The sequence below is a fragment of the Mytilus galloprovincialis genome, chromosome 3, assembly GCF_965363235.1.
Source record: "Mytilus galloprovincialis chromosome 3, xbMytGall1.hap1.1, whole genome shotgun sequence".
In the NCBI taxonomy this organism is placed as follows: Eukaryota; Metazoa; Mollusca; class Bivalvia; order Mytilida; family Mytilidae; genus Mytilus; species Mytilus galloprovincialis.
The window spans coordinates 6,640,086-6,660,835 of NC_134840.1; the positions used below are offsets into that span (position 1 = coordinate 6,640,086).

At 32.9% G+C, this 20,750-nt stretch overlaps 1 protein-coding gene across 1 annotated transcript; it reads left to right on the forward strand.

Moving 5' to 3' along the window:
• Positions 1-11,399: 11,399 nt before the first annotated feature.
• LOC143067057 (uncharacterized) lies at positions 11,400-14,019 on the forward strand. Its single transcript, XM_076240060.1, has one exon. It carries the CDS (start codon positions 11,419-11,421, stop codon positions 13,225-13,227), a length of 1,809 nt encoding a protein of 602 aa, XP_076096175.1. The 5' UTR covers positions 11,400-11,418; the 3' UTR covers positions 13,228-14,019.
• Positions 14,020-20,750: the final 6,731 nt, after the last annotated feature.

A 20,750-nucleotide genomic window follows, 5' to 3' on the forward strand; every position in this document is an offset into this window, starting at 1 on the left:
CCTTTAACGTATAGCTTATACATGGCACGAGATTTGCTCATTGTTGAAGGCCGTACAACGGTAACTTCTAGTTACTGTTATCGACGTCACTTGGTCTCTGGTAAATCATTGTCTCATTGACAATCATACCACTTCTTCATATTCTTACAAAAGATCAACTGTCAGTGAACTCAGATACTTTAAAAATTGCGGTTTAACAAATCACGTTTAGTATGATACCAAACAAATTATTGACTGTTGTCTTTATCAGAAAAGTTTTGAAACGAATATCCATATTCCTCTTGTCAGAATGATGAAAGAAAAGTGTTTGCATATAGTTTTATCATTCAGTGTATTATCTAGGAATATTTGACCGACATTAATAACAATTTGGAATATGTTATCAGGACTAAACGGAAATCAAGATTGGTAGTAATTCGCTTTATTCATCCCTGAATTGAAAAAGTGTGTCTGGAAATCGTTATTGAATCCTTCTGATATAATAAGATATTCGACCTTTCCATTCTAACTCACAACAAAATCTAAATTTTATCTAGCAATCCAATTTACAAGCGATAACTAAGGAACGCTTTTCTAAACAACCTAATTATTGCACAAATTCTGGATTTCCGCCGCATCTCTCTAGAGGAATACCACTTCTATAAATTCTGTCTATCAAATACATTCGATACGTCTTCTTAGAATCAACAGACGCCATTTACGACATTTATTTCATATCTTGACATATCAGTACAATATTTATTTATTTTCTCCAATTAAAAATATAATCTAAGCTATTTCAGATTTGCCGTCTTTATTGAAAATATGTTTCAATAATAAATTGAAAATCTACTTAGCACTGATGGTTTCTCTATTATCATCTTCAAATAAAAACATTTTCTTTAAAAACTTCTACATTAGGCAGCATGAGAATATAATCAAAAATATGATAGATATATCAATACTTACACCATAATACATATATTTGTATTTGTATTTTCTGTATTGGTTATGCTTAACCATGAAATAAGGTAGAAATGACAACCAAATCTATGAATTTGCGTTAACCATATTAATATCATAGTGTCAGTTAGGTTTAACATTCAAGATAACGCTCTGTGAGTGTTTTTTAATACTTGAATTCCGTGTCTTTTAAAGTAGGATAGACTAAAAAAAAGAATGCTTTGAAATAATAGGCTTTATGTATCTTTGTCGTAATTTGTGTTAAAGAAATCCCCCACTTAATAGTATACCAGAGATACACATATTGCGAGTATTGAAATAAAATACATCACTACAGACAAGTCATAACAAACGAGTAGGAGAAAGACAGATCAATTTTATTTGTTCAGTGTATGTTAGCTTGCTTTTGTTGATATGTCTTTTAATTGTGTTAAACTTTGTCAATAGTTATTTTAGAGTGTATCATTTTATGTTGTGATGTTACACTATTGTTTCAGGTTAGGGTGAAGGTTGGTGACTATTTAAACGTTTAAACCCACTGCATTTGTTTGCATCGGGTGGGAGCCAGGAATCGGTTTCGCAAAAAAACTTACTACTAAGATTGGTCTTAAGTCATGAACAAATCAGTATACTTACGATCAATCTTACTCGTAAGTTTTTTGGTGAAATCGACTCCTGATTTTCAATGGTAATGGTTTGTCGATGTGGTTCTTTATGTTTCCGGTTTCTCGTTTTTTTATATAGAGTGGACCGTTGAATTCCCTGTTGAAAGAAAATGGTTTTACACTAGTCATTTTTGAGTCCAAGTCACACTGTGTAAAAGTAAACTATTATGGATCAAAGTCCGGTCTTCAACAAGGAGTCTAGAAACATCGAACAGCAAGCTATAAAAGTCCCAAATATGACTAGTGTAAAAAGAGACAGACAAAAAACACACTTATGAACCACATCAACAAACGACAACCGCTTAACAACAGGTTCCTGCCAGGTGCAAAGAAATGCAGCGGGTATGAGACATCAAGCGCAACTTTATATTATTTTAATGGAAAAGCAACGACTAAGACAATCCCCACCAAAGGATTCACAAATGTCATATGTTGCCATAAATAAAAGAGTTTACAGTAAATGAGCCTAAGTTCATGAAGTTAACAAGCATAATATAATGAGCTTTTTTAATATGATGCAATTTTTAACCGAGTTGGGCGTTTTGTATTTTTTCTGTTTACAATAGTGTATCTTGTGAATACATTTTTTTCAGATCAAAAATGCATATTGACGATATTTACAAAAGACTACATTACCTAATCTTCGAAGCCTTTTGAAATCTATAGGTATGTCTTATTGGTTTTGTTTTTTTTCCGTTGCTGTCCGATCTTGGAGTGTTCGTTTAAGCGAGTCACTCATGAGACTAAAATCGAAGTATTTTAAGAATTAAGCTCGAGTAGTTATAAATTGTTTAATCCAAATTTACTGCGTAATTACAGTATTGCTGCCACCACATGTGTAGACCCCTTAAAAAGATGCTTGGAAAAAGAGTTTTATAAAATGTACCTCTTCTTCATATTTTTCCAGCTTCAAATTTCAAAAGATATATCAATATCCCTAGTGCTTTTATCATAGATTTTGTTATTAAGTGTGCAATAATTCTTTAAAGAGTAATGAACGATGAAACCATGTGTACTATACAGGGATTATGCAGCCTGGACCGGTTCTTCTCTTGATGCAAAATAATTGCAGTCTTCTACTATCGCAGATCTAAGTAAACAATTGCTTACCTATTTAATATACACTCCCAAACAGCAAGATTGAAATGCTGATCATAGGATAATATATTTACTGCGCATTTTTTAAAAACCCTGACCAAATATAAAAACTAGTAACTTTCGTCATTCATTTTTTTTTTAATTTGAGACACTAACAGAGACCCAATCTTATTCAAGATCTATCTAGTCATATGATAAAAAAGAATATATTATCCAAGCTTTGGACATTGGGCTTGTATCCCAATGTTTCGTATGCGCAAAACAGCATCAACATGACTTTGTTGTACCATTCATGTTATTATTAATAAATAGCCGAAACTCTTATATGATTACTTGTTAAACAAATCTTTCGAAATCTTTTCTTCAGTTTTCATGAACATTGATAGAATTATTTGAGTATGATTTGCATCAACTATAAAAAGAAATTGATTTTTGTATCTCTTCAGACAGACAATATCTGTGTTGAGTCAGTTCTCTTATTATTTGATGTTTAGTTTTGACAGTTTTTCCTCTATGAAACATAGAAAATTAGTTGAGCATGCGTATTGTTGGTCGTCTGATTGGTAGAATTATGAAGGGTGTTCCAGACTGTATCTGAAGAAAGTTTAGGAATTTGATTATTTTAATTCGGTAAGTAAGTAATATGTATTACATTTTTTGGGGTTACATTATCGTTGAAATCTTGTTTGTTTTTATTCACATTTAGACATCCAAATATGGATATTTTTTTCATGCATTTCTAATTTATAAATATAATGAGTAATTAAAAGAGTTATTGTAATTTTTAATATTGAAATAATTGATTAGTAATTACATCACATCAAATAATAAAAACAGAGCCTTTTGTCAGCTCTGAGAAAGTTATTGGTAAGATTTTTCAAATTGACAGTACAGATGGTTCTTATATGCTATCACAGACTCGAGCAAGAACTTTCAAGGAGTAGCCCAAATAAATTTTAAATTGTATCGGTAATATTTATTGAAAATCTGTTTCACAGATGACGACAGATATATTCTAATAGTCGTCACTACAAGTCCATCTTACATGAACAACACGACGGGTTCCACTGATATGTAGAGCAGGATCTGTTTGCCCCTTCCAGAGCACCTGAGACAACCCCCAGTTAATGTTTGGGTTCGTGTTGCTCAGTCTTTATTTTTCAATGTTGCGTTTTGTGTACTGTTTGTTTCATGGCAAAGAAAGCTTTTTTGTGTTGTATGAGTTTGAATTGGCCTTTGACATCTTACTCTGTCTTGGAAGTTACTTATAACTACAGCACAAAACTTGCAAAGAGCAAAGAAAAGAATAAAACTATAAATTCGTCTACGATAGAATGTATTGTCAATATGTGTGCATTTGTAAGGCGTTACTAAATCAAAAGAAATGTTGATTATGAACCAACGAGACAACAGCATGGCTTGTTTTTTACGTGTATTTTTGTAATAAAAGGTGAATGCCAATTATATTTTTCATGTACGGCTTTGACATATGAATATTTTCTATTTAAATTTTTTCCTTATATATGTTTATTTTATGGTAAACTTAAATGATTCCTGTTTTTTTTTTGTTTATTTGATATATGGTTATTTTCTAGTGTATTTTAATGATTTACGCTTTTCTTTGATATACAAATGTACGGTTATTTTCTAGTGTATTTTAATGTTTCACGATTGTCTTTGATATATGGTTATTTTCTAGTGTATTTTAATGTTTCGCGTATGGCTTTGATATATGGTTATTTTCTTGTGTATTTTATGTTTCATGTTTTTCTTTGATGTGTGGTTATTTCCTTCTGGATCTTCCTGTCTTAACACTCATCCTTCACATCAAGTTGAGATCTCAAAATGAAATCATCACTTACTACTGTTATTTTTTTTTTTTGATAAATGATTCAATAAATAAGTGAATGAATCATTACTGGTTATGTGCACATATATAGACTGACAGACTGATGAAACAACTATTTAAAATACAAATATGTTTCAAAACAAAGTTCATTTTACGGATATGTTATATTTATCTAAAATCATGAAAAATGATGATCTGGTCGTATTGACGATTGAAAGCATGCAATAAAGTGTTCTCCAAATCTAATTGTTTAGCTGGATATTGAAAAGTTACTATAATAAACGTTAAGCTGAATGTCAAATATTTTATCGACCTGCTTGGTTTTTGAGATATCAATTTTGGAGACCACTTCAAAAACAAATAACACAGTCCATATCGAACAATATTGACAAAAAGGGATTTACGTTCAATTTGCACTGTTTTATAACAACCAGCGCATATTATACATTTCACGTTATATAAAAAAAAAAAACGTTGAATAGAGAACAAATTAACGTGTGGATGGAAAATACGGACCGGAACTGTGAAGTATGATGGCCATTTTAATATTGCTATTTAACATGCTATAATCTTTTAACTTTGGTGACTAAATGATTAAATAATAAAAATGGATGGATGGCTGTTGGCACTTAAAACTTTATGTCTTTTTCAATTCACACAAATCGCTTTGATATTATAAATGATAAACTCCCGGATTTCCTGAGGTTACAGTTCTCTTTAATCTTAAACAGTAGTGTCAAGTTTTGTGTACATTTATTCAGAACCAATTATCATTAATGCCTGGTGGATGTTTAACAAATAGCGTTTTGTGCGACAACTTTAACATTAGACAAACGGTCAACTCGATTCATCAATAAAAGGGTCACGTATTTACCCAAAGTTAATTATTCATAGTCTCTCTCTTGATTTCATTTGAGAAAACAATTCCCAAACCAATAAATCGTAAATTAATAGCGATACCGACGTGAACAGAATCGATTTGAAAATGTCACCGGCATCGCAGGACACTAAATCGGTCACAAGATAATAGGAATAAAAGGTGCAACAGCTGGTGACGGAAACAAAACCTTTCCTGCAGACTACAGTTGTAGACACATCTGTTATACAGTTTTCTAAAAAAAAACAAAAAAAAAACGGAATAATATTATGAATAATATGCTCAAAGAAATTTATTGTGTCTCTAATGACAATTTGTTTTAAAACTTATCGAATGTTATTGATATGCAGATCACCGCGTTGGACGCCATATATGCGGTGTTGGCCATGTGTATGTGTGAAAAGGGTTGTCTGCTTTAATGAGAACCAACAAACAAACAAAAAACCACAACATACCATCAAATTAATATAAATGTTAAATTTTCTGTTTTGAGATTTAATTGCAAATACTATAATACTAAAAAACTAACGAAAAGAAGACGTTCTCTGAAACACTCCAGAGTTTTTGTTTATAGCAGATTCTGAGACTCTGGGTTCAAGTTTAGTAATACAAATAACAAAGTCCGTGTATAGATGTACAAATAAACGCGTTTTATAGTATGTTATCTACCGTCATCCCAGTAAAAAAAAACATCCCAAAACACAAACAACAATGTGTGGCAGATTTTGTATCTCATTAGCTAGTAACAGCTGATTTTGCCTGTAAGGGTGTGTTTGTCACTAAAACAACTGATTTTATTTCACCAAAATGATCAGGAAAGAGACGTGGCCTTGGTGGCCGAGTGGTCTAAGTAGTCAATCTTCTATATCACTCGATTGTCGAAACTGAGGTAGTGATCGGTAGTGAGTCCCAACCCCGCACGTTGCAGGTGTGCTCGACTCTAATCTTATTGAATAGGATTGTCAGATTTCCTACCAAAGGTCAGTGTTGCTCTCCTGGTACTCTGCATGCCTTCATCAATAAAGACTGACCACGAACAAATATCACAAAAGTGCTGAAGATGGTGTCAAACACCACCCAATAAATCAATCAATCAATCAATCAATCAATCAATCAATCAATCAATCAGTCAATCAATCTTGTGTATAATATCAGACTCAACCTGATAAACGGACACGATTACTCATGTTAAGACAACACTAGTCTATACTATTAAACGAGAAGACCTCATTTTGTGTGTCGCTTCTCCTCCTTCCACAATAAAGTAATCATCATGCCTCTGTGTCCTATAGGTAACATGTATAGTCGCATTTGTCATCCATTCTTAAACTGAATGATCATAAGAATGGATGACAAATGCGACTATACATGTTACCTATAGGACACAGAGGCATGATGATTAATTTATTGTGGAAGGAGGAGAAGCGACACACAAAATGAGGTCTTCTCGTTTAATAGTATAGATGATCATTCAGTTTGGGTTATTTTGGGATAAAAACGAAAAAGAATGCGTCCAGATATTTTCCCGTCATTGGACAAAACTTTAAGTCAGATTAGACTTCCGGTTTGTGTTTTTCTGTACTTTGAACATACAAAGACTATGAATAAAGTATATGATTCAATTTGCTTTCTGCTGTCATTTTGAGTTCTAGCATATATCATCCTTGCTTAACGTGTTTCAGTTTGGGTTATTTTGGGAGGAAAACGAAAATCAATAATATTTGCTATTTATTTTGGGAGGAAAACGAAAATGAATAATATTTGCTATTTACTATCAATTAGTTTACAGTGGCGGATCCAGAACTTTTCATATAAAGGGAGGGGGGCACTGACTGACCTAAAAGGGAGGGGGGGGGTCCTCTCATGCTTCAGTGATTCCCCATATAATCAACAATTTTTTTCAACGCAATGGGGGGCAGAGCCCCCAGCCCCCCCTGGGATCCGCCTATGGTTTATAATCAACGGCGGTCACTGCGGATATATTTCTGTACATACTTACATACATTTACTATGAATAACTGTATTTGCTATAATTTACTATAAATTCCTTTTCTGTACCTTGAACATACAAAGACTATGAATAAAGTATATAAATTTGCTTTCTGCTATCATTTTGAGTTCTAGCATTTATCATACTTGATACTTGCTTAACGTGTTTCAGTTTGGGTTATTTTGGGAGGAAAACGAAAATGAATAATATTTGTTATTTACTATCATTTAGTTCACAGTGGCGGATCCAGAACTTTTCATAAGGGAGGGGGGGGGGGCACTGACTGACCTAAAAAGGGGGAGGCGTTCCTCTCATACTTCAGTGATTCCCCATATAATCAACAATTTTTTTTCAACGGGTCTCCCCCCCCTGGGATCCGCCTATGGTTTATTATCAACGGCGGTCACTGCAGATATATTTCTGTATACATACATTTACTATGAATAACTGTATTTGTTATAATTTACTATAAATTCCAATGGTTATCTTGGAAAGGGGGGGGGGGCTCTTTACTATTCATGACGTTCACTGATGTATATATATACATATGCAAAAAAATGTGCCCAGTCCCTAAGTACCCTTGACTTTTGATACCTCTCCTGAAATTCTCTGTATAGTAATTAAAGTATATATGCATGTTCATAGAGTACAGAAAACAGAAGGTATAAAAATCGGTATTTGGAAAATAGGGGGAGGGCAAAAAAATGTGCCCAGTCCCTAACTACCTTTGACTTTTGATATCACTCCTGAAATTCTCCAGTCAGTATATTTTTTTTACAGTTTACATACGCTCTATTTCCCCGCGATTTCGCGGGTGTGTTCTAGTACTGTATTATACTTGTATTATTCATTTTTAAAACAGTTTACATTTTTTGTCATATTTACAATAAAAGATTCGAGAAGATCTTCTAAAATATGAAAACAACACATTATATATGTCATGCGTCCGAAGCTCTTCAGGTTTGAATAATTTAAGCAATTAGCAAAACATTAACGCTTACGTTATATATAATACTGTGAAAAAATAGAATATAAATTCATAATTTTTGCTATTGATATACTTTGCAAGTCTAGAAAATATGTAGAAAGACTTCTAACATGAATAAATGTAAACAATTAGGGTTCGATAATTCCTGCAAAGAAAAATGAGAAGCATTTCTTCAAGCTCGAAATAAATTCAATGTATCTGTTGGAGTAAAATGTGACGAATGCTAAAATCTTCAAAGACCCACTTGAATAACGGATATCATAAATTTTATGCCAAAAGTGTTCTGAAGAGCTACGAAATTCATTAAAACAGATATTGAAAAGTTTTGGAAAACTATGAATAAATGGGATTAAACAAAGAAAGACAACCAAAAACGACCAATATGTCTTCTTTTAGTTTGTAAAAAAATTACACATTGCTTTTAATCAAGAATTAAAAATACAAACATATATTAACAAAATTGATGATCTTAGAAAACGACCCTTTACAAGTATGATTATTCATGTTATGTTTGTTTTTGTTCAATGGAAGATATAGAATTCAGATCGGTTTGGAAATGTTTGACTCATAGCTGATTCTGTCATGCTGCATACACATAAAATCATTGATAGAAAATCAGAATAGCCGCATATGGGCATATCAAACATTGTAGTCTTCTGTAGAAAATGAAAGAGAACTAATTCCCCTGTCAAGAAATTAATCATTCTATATAATTTATCCTGACACTAGTTGGAATCCTACCAAAGAAATGCACCGATTAAATCCATGCTTAATTGAGATGCATTAGAGAATGATTGGAACGGCTGGACAATCTAATGACCCTTACTGGCTATTTAGATGAAAGTTCATATAATAATGAAGAAGGAATTTATTAGTGGGATCGATATGGAAAAGGCTATTAACCGTTTAATAATTATGAGTTTTATTGTTTATCGTCTCGTTGTGTATCATTTCGTATTTCTTATTACTACGTTATGGATTTTGTTTATTTTTTAATTGTTCACACTATATATGAATTATGATTTATTATTTATAAAAATTGGAAGATGTGGTATAATTGGTAATGAGACAACTCCTCACCAGATACCAAATATATACAATATAACTGTATACCAAATTACACAGAATTTAACAACTATACGTCACCACAAGGCCTTCAACAATGAACAAAACCCATGCCGCAAAGTCAGTTATAAAAGGCCCCAAAATTACAAAAACAATTCAAACGAGAAAACTAACGGCCTAATTTATGTAAAATGCAATTCACGAAAAATGAATATAACGACCACTGAATTACAGGCTCCTTCCTGACAAAACAGACACACAAATGTGGTGAGGTTAAACATGTAAGCGGGTGTCCGCTTCTAATCTGGGACAGTGGTGCGACAGTCCAACATATTCATGAGCAAACTATAAATTTTTTTAAAGGGTCTTAGCTTATTCGACCGATACACAGCAAAAAAAAAAAGAAACAAAAACACAAACCAGGGCCGTAACTAGGGTTCGAATTCAGGGGAGGCAGGGGTTTGGGGCAGCCGAATGAGGCCCCTTAAAGAGGGGGTTGTGGGTGCAGCCCCCGCCGATTTTCCCCTCTCATTAAAATGGCTAAACAACACGTTTAATAAGTTATTGCGTCCGAAGCGCTTTTCTGGATTTTCTCTTCATCACGACCCCTTTTCATTCGATTTCCTTACTTTAAGAAACATTAGTATTGCTTGAACCTGGAAGCAATTTTTATGCAAAAACAAGCTGAGATTGCTGTTCGGTGTGAGCCAATGCTCCGTCTTGAAGGCCGTACTTTGACCTTTAATTATTAACATTAAATACATTGTGACCGCGGATGTTTTTCTCAATAAAATCTAGCTAAAATGACCCGTTTTCCTTCGTTTTCCTTTCTTTAAGAAACATCAGTATTGCTGGATCCTGGAAGCAATTTTTATGCAAACAATTATTATTTGTATTTAAAAATCTTTTTGTTAGAAATCAAACTGGTAAGTTAAAAAAACATATAAAGCAAGATCATAGAACGCAAGATATATTTTTTTTTATCGAGGACCTTGAATTTCAATATTTTTGAAAGCTGAACAAAGATGTATATAACTACAACCAGGGACTTTCTATACTAGTATATATACTTAGTATAGAAAGTCCCTGCTACAACGAATGGGAGTGTTTAACTACTAAGGCATTGACCATAATGTTCTCGTACGATCGGGAAACGTTAAAAAAAAATGATCCAACTGCTGATTCAGCTGGTAACCAATTTCCAATATTATTTAAGATTCACAATACAAAGGGAACTTCCTATGCTTAATTGAGTCCCTAAATAAATGTGAACAATTATGTTTTATTTAAAATTATCGAAAAGTAAAGTTTAATATGTGTTCTCGTACGAATACTGAATAACAGACAGACGAACAAAAAATACCAAACAAATACTGAAACGTTTCATTATCGATCAAAAATCCGGAAAATGACATCTATCACGTATCATGATAACACTGTAAATTTGTGTTGTTTATACTATAAATTCAAATTCTTCGCGGACATATTTTCAATATTTCATTTTAATACTTCAAAAAAAAAATTTTGGTGTAGAAAATTCAGGGGAGGCAACTCCCTCCCCTGCCTCATAGGTAGTTACGGCCCTGCAAACCAGACGTGGCAGGATAGTTATACATTCCTACAGCTATTTAAAACGACGCTAGGATGCGATTTTAGAGTACTCGCTGTTACTGACAACAAGTTCAAAGACAATTACAACTAATAATAAAGCAGACTAAAGTAACAATTATAGTTCACATTCAACAAACTTTATTTTAAATTGTTCCCATTATATATCAATCGAATTACTCCTATTCAACGAATATACGATTTATCGATATTTTAATTAGATTGTAGTATATGTGTATCATAATATACTATATCGTTCCTACAACAGATGTAAGACTACGTAGCGTAATTATGTTAATGGTGTTTTTTTTTTTAATTTCTTTCAGATAGAAGACCATGTTAATGTTTCAATGCATCTTGTTGTGTTCCGTTGTTTTTGCTAGAAACTGGAGTTGTCCTGACCTGGATCCGTGTTCATGTAACTCTGAACCTGTATTAACAATAGACTGTTCAGACAGACAAATGTTCATCCAAGGACAAGACAATTATAATAATTTTAGTAAATTACAAGGATTATATATTCATGAATTGAATTTACGAAACACAAATTCAATACTACCACTTCATATTTTTGTCGACTTACACATTCACAAGTTAGATATAAGTGAAAACAAAAATATCAAAAATTATAAAAAGATTCTTGAAAAAATTGACGATTCTTTAGAGGAATTAAATCTTAAAAAGGCTTCTTTCTTGAGTCATAGCGTCTTGAAGAACTTGGGTCGCTTTAAAAACTTAACGTTCTTATCATTAGAGGGAAACATGCTTAACATGAATATTTTAGGAGATACATTTTCAAACTTCCATTATCTTCAAAATCTTGATTTAAGTGATAATTCACTCAATTATCGAATGAATTCAAATCCTTTTGATGGACTAGAAAGTTTACAGGTTCTTCACCTAGAATCTACAAAAATAAGTTTAGATAACACCAAAAGTTTATGTTTTCTTAGAAATCTGACTTCCTTGAAGGTGTTAAACCTGGATCGTAATAACGGTGCCGCCGAGATTAAAGTTGTTCCACTCTTTAAAGACAATAATATGTTCTCGCTCACACGACTTAGTCTATGTTCTAATAAGATAGCGTTGTTCCAGAACACCGCATTTCAAGGAATAGAACAGCTGGAGGTTTTAGATTTATCTGATAATTTATTAAGGACGGTACCACTATCAGTAACTTCAATACTATTTAATCTTACTCATCTGAATGTATCGTCGAACAAAATTCAGTACCTATCAGAAAGAACGTTTACTAACTTGACAAAACTACTGTATTTAAATCTTCAAAGGAACCAGATAAACAGCTTCCCCAGGTATGCATTCCGAGGATTAGGTAACAGTTTACAGACGCTTGACTTAAGCTCTAATAAGTTGATAGGAGGACATTTCTGGGTTATCGGACTAATGGATCTCCCCTCGTTATTAAATCTGAATGTGTCACATAATTTCATCAAACATATACAAAATGATTCGTTTGATAGCACAGCTTACCTACAAGTTTTAGATATAAGTGGAAACCCGTTGATATTTACTGACACAATGTTCAGTGGGATAGAGGCTAGTCTGAAAAAGTTGTTTGTTAAAAGTGTTGGTATGGAACACGTGCCTTTAATTCCATTACAAACAATAAGTGAACTAGACGATTTAGATTTATCTAATAACAGACTCAAATCCCTTCATAGTATGTTTTTAACTGGAGTAAAAGCAAAGCATATCTATCTGCAAAACATGAATATTTCTGAGATTTCAAAACTGGCATTTACTGGAATACAAGGTCCGATTTCAATCTTTCTTGATAATAATAAAATTTCGTCTCTTAGATTTTTAGCGGAGTCCGTGCCATGTTTTTTCTCCGAAATATCATTAAGAAATAATCCATTAATTTGTGATTGCACTGCATTTTCCGTCTCCAGTTCTGGTCGATATGGACATGTGATTGGAAAATGCATCAATGATGATTTTGTAGGTAAATCGATAAATATGATTAGTTCTTTGGATGCACATCTTTGTAAAGATCTGAAAACTAAAAGTGGGTGGTGCAGCAAAACAGGGAAATATATCAGTAACATTGCGGCCAGTTTACACCTTGGACACCACGTGGTGTTGTATCTTTTGATGTTTTCAACAATCATTTTAATCAGTTGAAGCAGTTAAAGATGACAAATATGTGATAAGTTGTCTTCGTGTGCTAAGCGTTTAATAAAGTTATTTATCTGTAAATATCAAGACTACGAAAAAGTTACTAATGCAGTATTCTTTTCTTAGAATCTAGTGACGCACAATCACCTTAAGTGGCTTGGACATGTCCCATGTTTACAACGCCTGATGATGTGTATGTACCCTGCCTTTTGATGTTTAACATATAGTTCTCCAGGAAAACATTTCATAACGACACACACTCATATTTTGATTTCAGAAGTGACAAGTCTTTGTTTGAACTTCTAAATGAACCATGCTTGGCAAAAAAGTAGGATATGTCAATTTTAAAGTGTTTAATCTCACGCAGTCGACGACCAAACAACCTCCCGCATTCGAAACGAACAAACTATGACGAGACAACAGAGTCTGTGAACACTGAGGTTACTTGTTGGTAAAAATCCTTCATGATTTCATGGTTAAATCCTCAGAGACCCACGTTCATGAAAGAGTGTGAATTTACTAAGGTTTTAAAATAACAGTAGAATATTTGTGTTTAGTCGTAATATTTTTCAAATTTCTAATTGAACAATGAGTTTTGTGATTAAAACCATGTATCTTGCAAACAGCTTTTTACCATAAAAATACTGGATTGTACAACAGGTGTTATAGAAACGCCATTTCAAGTCATAGTATCCAATATTATATTTTTAATTAACGTGTAATCTAGTAATTTGTACTGCTTTATTTACATGATGCTCAATTTGCTTCAGCTTGAAAATTCAATAAAAATTACATACATGTAAATCAGTTTTTTTTTTTAAATTCGTATACAGTACTGGCATGCACATTTTCGCCAAATCACGATGCTTTCACTATATAATATATATATATATATATATATCAAAAGCTTTGTATTTATTCCATGTTTGTTTTATTTACGAGGTATTTGTAAATAAACATGTAGGGTCTGGAGGTCACACCTCGAAACAAATTTAAAGTGTTTATTATAAACATGAAATAAAGCACGATCAATATAGTGCATGGAACATTCCTGAAAAGCTTCTGGGCCCGTATGCATAAAGCTACTTAAGTTAAGATATTTTCCTTAGTAAACACTTAAGTTAAGGAAACTTCGCCCTTTTTATCTAAGTGGTATGCATAAAAAATCTTAAACTAAGTATTTTTTAAGTAAAATCTTAGTTGTTTTAAGTCACGCCCACAAAACTTAAGTGGTATGCATAAAACTCCTTATACTAAGGAAACGCCTAAGATAACACTTAAGTCTAAGGTATACCTATAGAGCTACCTTAAATTTTCAAAAATAGTTAAAAATCAGTCGAAAGTATGTTTTTTTGGCAGAACATCAATTGTCTAACCGTTAGCTAAAACCGAATTAAGGAATGAAGAGAGAGCATGCAAAACTACATTTTCTATTTGAGTGCGTAGGTTTTTTTGTTGTTTTTCTTTTTTCTTTTCTTGATCATTTGATTTTTCAATTTAGTTTTATTCTTAAGATGTAGGGCATACCCTAATTTTGTTCACTTACAGGAACAAAATCGAAAAGTTTTAAGACCTACCCATGGCAGAGGTGGATTTCTTTCTTCTTTCATAAGGGGGAGCATGAACCTAAATAAAGTAAAGATTGTAGGACTTTTGAAAAATGTCCTAGTTTGTATATGGATTTCTCGAGAAAAAAATCTACCCTCCCCTTTTTTGTTGTAAAAGGGAAGTGATAAAAATGCTAATTTCACAATAAAATAGATTTTTTTAAACCATAAGCAAATATAAGCAAGGGGTCTGGAAAGGGAGATGGTAGCGCACAATAAGCTTAACGATTATTAAACATTTTAATGAAAAAAAAATGTTTTGTAAATTATTTGTTAGCACATGCTTGCAATGCTTCACTCAGTATTGTGCTACGCAACTGCAATCTTGATCATGCTTTGTAAGAGTTTAAAACATAGTGTTGTCTCCAGAAAATATTACGTCAATGAAAGATAATTAAAGATCAAGTAGAGGAAAGTTTTGGATTACCGAAATATTTTTCTTCCAATGCTCATCCGTCAAAACATCAACCTTAAAAAGCGTTGTCTTATATGCGCCAATTGTTCATCGTTTTTCTTTGTTACGTTCTACTGAATTGTTGTACATACCAATATCAATTTAACCCCAGCTCTTTAAAATAAAAGCATACATTGATCAATAAATTTAAATAATCATAACACACTTTCACACGGATGAGTACATGTGATGAGCTAATATGTCATACGGTAGCTATCTAGAGAAAGGTTCCAATTTAAGTATTCCTTAGTTAAGTGAAGACTTAGGTAAGTTTATGCATACCACTTAAGAATTTTACTTAACTAAGGAAATTCTTAGTGAAATCTAAGTTTAAGGAATACTTAAGTTAAGATGTTTTATGCATACGGCCCCTGTATGTATCGAGCAGCCAATGAAATAATAGTAGAACTTGAGAATGGAATGTTCCTCCGACGTATCGTCCAATTATGTGTGACAAGCATGTATTATAATTAGTCCTATAATATAAGACGCTGCAGGTTCATATCATTTACATTCAACGTTTTTATCGGATATTTTTTTTTTACTATCAATGTTGAACCGCAACGTCTTATAACAACCATCCATTTTCTCGTAGCGGATTCCCAACGAATTTTTGTGGGAACTTTGAACGACAATTTGACTATGTTTTCGACAGTTTTAAGTTTACTTATATCATTATCCTTACAAATGAACATCTCAAATAATAAATAAAATGTCTTAGCTTATCATATGATGGATTTATATCCTTTTTTGAACCACTTTTCAAACTGTCCCCCCCTCATTTCAAATTGTCAAGCGGGTCAATAACGAGAAGTTCCGCAGGCCTTTCCGAATGTTTAATCAGGTGTACATATTTCAGAATATTCCTTGGAGAACGAATTTTGTTTGACTTTCAGATGATAATAAATGATGAAATGATGTAAATTAATTATAATTTCCTCATCAATAGAAAAGGAAGCGTATCATCAAATGTTTCTTAACTCTTAAGAGGCGACCATTTAGTATTCCTAAAAAGGTAAATGATGATTGTATAAATGAATATTATGTCCCAATAATAACAGGAATTATACACGGTGACAATTTCTCCAAAGAGTTATTAAAAATAACTTTGCTGTGTCATGAAAATAATGGTGAAAGCTGGAAATGGTGACAATCATTACATACATGAGCAAGGTAGTTGGCTTTCTCGATTTATTTGCTTTACAGATTTTTTTTTCATGTTAGTGCTTTGCCATTACAGCGGGGTTTTTCATGATGGCCATAACGGCGTTTTTTTCCTCTCGCGGAAGGCCATGTGGTATAAACTGCTTACATCAACTTCATTTAAACTCTTGTTAATGTAACATTATTTTGTCTCGTTGGCTTCCCACATCTCCTTACAATTTTGATTAGGGCTAATTTCATAATGCTTGTAAAGTAAAGCTTTGTTCGGCTCGCTTGCTTTGTTTGTATAAACTTCTACCCAAGCTTTGTAAAAAGATTATCTTAATACAATATACATCTATTATATAAAATGACTGAATAAATAGTCAACGATCAATCTTACAGGGCGATGGATCATGTTATATGATTCTGTACACTACAAAATATAATATATAACAAGTCAAAAAGGGTACAACATCACCATTATATAACTATAAAATGAACAAATACTAGATATTTCGGATAACAGATATCTTCTTCAATAATAGCACGATGTCAAATGAATCATGTCAATATATTCAAACTGAGAAACTTTTTCTGAATCTTGAAATTTATACAATTTAAGCGAACACCACAGACGCTGATACACAATTTTAAAATTTCCAAACACGGCGCAAAGATTACAAAGATATTGCCAAATGAAAATAGTTATTTTCGATGTGAACTGGCACAACTCTAAATTTCCAAAGGTTGTGACAGTTTAGATGTTATAACTACACATTGAGGGCAGTCCTCAAACAAAAAAATCAAAAATGTCCTAACCGATCCAAGCTGGTATAATGTTTCAAATTTGACAACGGTAGGGCAATTGCAACACAAACTACATATTTAAGCCTCCCAAACGAATAGCAGTCTAATAATGGTTAGAAAAATAAGTATTATCTAATGAGGTAAAATAATTGAACGTGGCTACGTACTTATACATCCATACCGAATGAATGGAGCCCTGTAATTTAAACTGGTATTTAAAAAAAATTTCGAACTGTAAAGCCAGTACTAAAGCCGGAGTTACTGGAAGCAAGTGATGACAGGAAAATGAGGGACTCATTCTATGTTTTTTCATTTATGCCCTCTGAGGAAACTGTCCGTAACTTTCTTATCCAAAATCTTTCCCGAGCGACTTTTATATAATATATAGTTATACAGTTAATGCATAGCTCACCGGTCATATGCAGAGTCTGGTGTTAAATGTAAATCAATAAACGGTAAAATGTGATTCTATAAGTATTTTGTAATTAAAAAGTAATTCAAATGTTATGAATTATACACGAATTACGCAAACCAATATAAATTGAATTTATGCATTACAATATTTTTCATGTTTCTTGTGCTGTTAAGCTGGCGGCCGCTTTTCCCTTTCTTTTTCTTATTTTAAACGACTTTATGTACTATTTAAAAAAAAAACTTATTTTCTTTAAACAATATTAATATGTTAAGTCCTTCAATGAGAAATCTCATAACGCACAACAAAACAATGGTAAAATTGCGACAACAACATATGTATGAAAAGTTTAATAATTAAATGTCCAAAATCAGTATTGTCCTATTGGCAAGAAACTGAAAAATGTACTAGGGATGGCACAGATGGATTCAGTTTTATCTTACTATGATAGCTTTACTTTGTCGCTCAAAACCACCGGCAAATGTATACGCGATATCATAAAAAACACCAGCACTTGTATCAGACGTCAAATTGTAAATTCATTGACCGTAGACAACTTCAAAGAAGATACATCAGATACAAAGAAATGCAAAGAGATGCGATTTGCAGCACTGTCGTTGTCTTTCCTGTAAATATTGTGCAGAGTGTTGAAAAAACCCGTGTTCTTGTCAAGAAAGGAGCAAATTTAGTGTTGAAGAGTTTCTACAAACACCGAGAGATTAAAATTGCATTCTTTCTTGAACTTTCTTCTCTAACAACTGGCTATTATTCTTTGTAACAACTAGAATTTTGCAATACAAATATTGCCTCGCCCGGTATTATTTATTTCTATCTATACATACAAGAAAACGTTTGGTGAATGAGAATTGGCTCGCTCACCCCCGTTGTATGAACTCGTATTTTGAAAGATATGTATCCACTCATCCGCTCTCACAACTAGAACTTCATTACTGCTGATGCTTAACAATTTGGACAAGAGAACTTTTGGTGAATGAGAATTGGCTCGCTCACTTTTGTATGAACTCGTATTTTGAAGGATCATCGCCTCGCCCGCTCTCACAACTCGCAATTGATTCATGTTCATTCTTAAAAGCTTGGACAAGATAACTGACTTGCTCACTCCGTTGTATGAACTCGTATTTTGAAGGACATGTATCGCCCCTCACAACTGGAAATTAATATCTTGTTATACTTAACAACTTACAAAAGAACATTTGGTGAATGAGAATAGCTCACCTCTGTTTTATGAACCTGTACTTGGAAATCATGAATTGCCACGCTCGCTCTCACATTGATGCACTCTCATGGAACATTACAACTTTATTACCCTTTCATGAATGTGACCTACCGAAATAGACTATTTACCGGATTTGTTATAACATAAGCAAAACTACGGGTGCCACATGTGGAGCAGGAGACTATTTACCGGATTTGTTATAACATAAGCAACACGACGGGTGCCACATGTGGAGCAGGATCTGCTTACCCTTCCGGAGCACCTGAGATCACCACTAGTTTTTGGTGGGGTTCGTGTTGCTTATTCTTTAGTTTTCTATGTTGTGCCATATGTTCTATTGTTTATCTGTTTTTCTTCTTTCATTTTTAGCCAGGCGTTGTCAGTTTTATTTTCGATTTATGAGTTTGACTGTTCCTCTGGTATCTTTCGTCCCTCTTTCATACCGTTAGCAGCTAGCAGATTTCATGAACGTTCGAAATCGTATTTCGAAAGACATTCATCGCATCGCCCGTTCTATTGACTAGTGAACATTCATTTGGTGAATTTGGCTCGCACGCCCCCGTTACATGAACTCATATTTCCAAAGACATTTATAACTTCGCCTGCTCTTAGAACTCGCTCATGATTTCTGTTGATGCTCAATTAACACTTTGGAGTAGAGAACTTTTTGTGAAGGATAATTAGTTTGTCCCCCCCCCCCCCCCGCCCGTTATGTGAACTCGCGAAATCGCATTTGAAAATCAAAATTTGACAGTACTGTTATGGAAGTGTAGCGACATGCTAGATTTCACCGAATATCGATTGACTAGCCCACAAGAATTATTGGGTAGGAACTGACTCGCTTAATGAATAAGTTATACTTATAATTTATGTTTAACATATTTTTAATAATCTGTTGATACATTATAACTGTATTTTGGACATTATTCTTTTCAACTGTAAACAATATACATATACCGTTTGTTTTCTGGGAGGTGTGTGTGTGTGTGTGGGGGGGGGGGGGGTGCATATCATCAAATTAAAAAAAAAAATAGAACCCATATTTTTCTATTCTTTATGTTTTTTGCCTATTGTTCTCTATTCTGTAAACGTGTAAACCCCATTCGTATTTTTCGTACGTTGTACAATACTGATTATAAATATTATCGTCAAATTCGTTTCGTTCACTCAATCCTTAAAATAAAGGATCGGCACATATATTTTGAAACACAATGGCGTGAAAAAATTGTTTGTCAACTGACGATAAAAGTGATGGATTAGGAACATTATTTTAAACTATTAATGCAGTAAGAAGTTACTTTCATTCATATTTAGGTTGTTCCTAATAGTTTTATTTGTTTTGGCAGTGGATTATTAATTTATTTTTTTGCTACGAGAAAATGGATGGTTGTTATACGACGTTGCGGTTCAACATTGATAGGGAAAAAAAAATATCCGATAAAAAACGTTGAATGTAAATGCTATGAACCTGCAGCGTCTTATATTATAGGAATAGTATTATGATTATATATTATATCTTGAAAAAAATCAGAACTTCTAAGTTGTAATGTTCACTCATGATATTTCACATAATTTTATAATCCATTATCACCAAGTAAACTCAACCTTTAATTTGAATGTGAAAAAGCTTAACAATTTTTCGTTTCTTGTATCATTTTTTATGTAAATTTCAAACATGCCTCATGTCAAAAGTGTGCTCAACTTTCGCAATCTTTGAATGAATGCATGTTTGAGTTTAATGTTGTCTATATAGACTCAATACATAGTCGTGTTTAACGAAATATTAATTTCTCATTTGGCGTTGTATACTTAAAATAGTGTATTCCATTTAAGTTTCCGGAAAACACATCAGACACTATACAAATT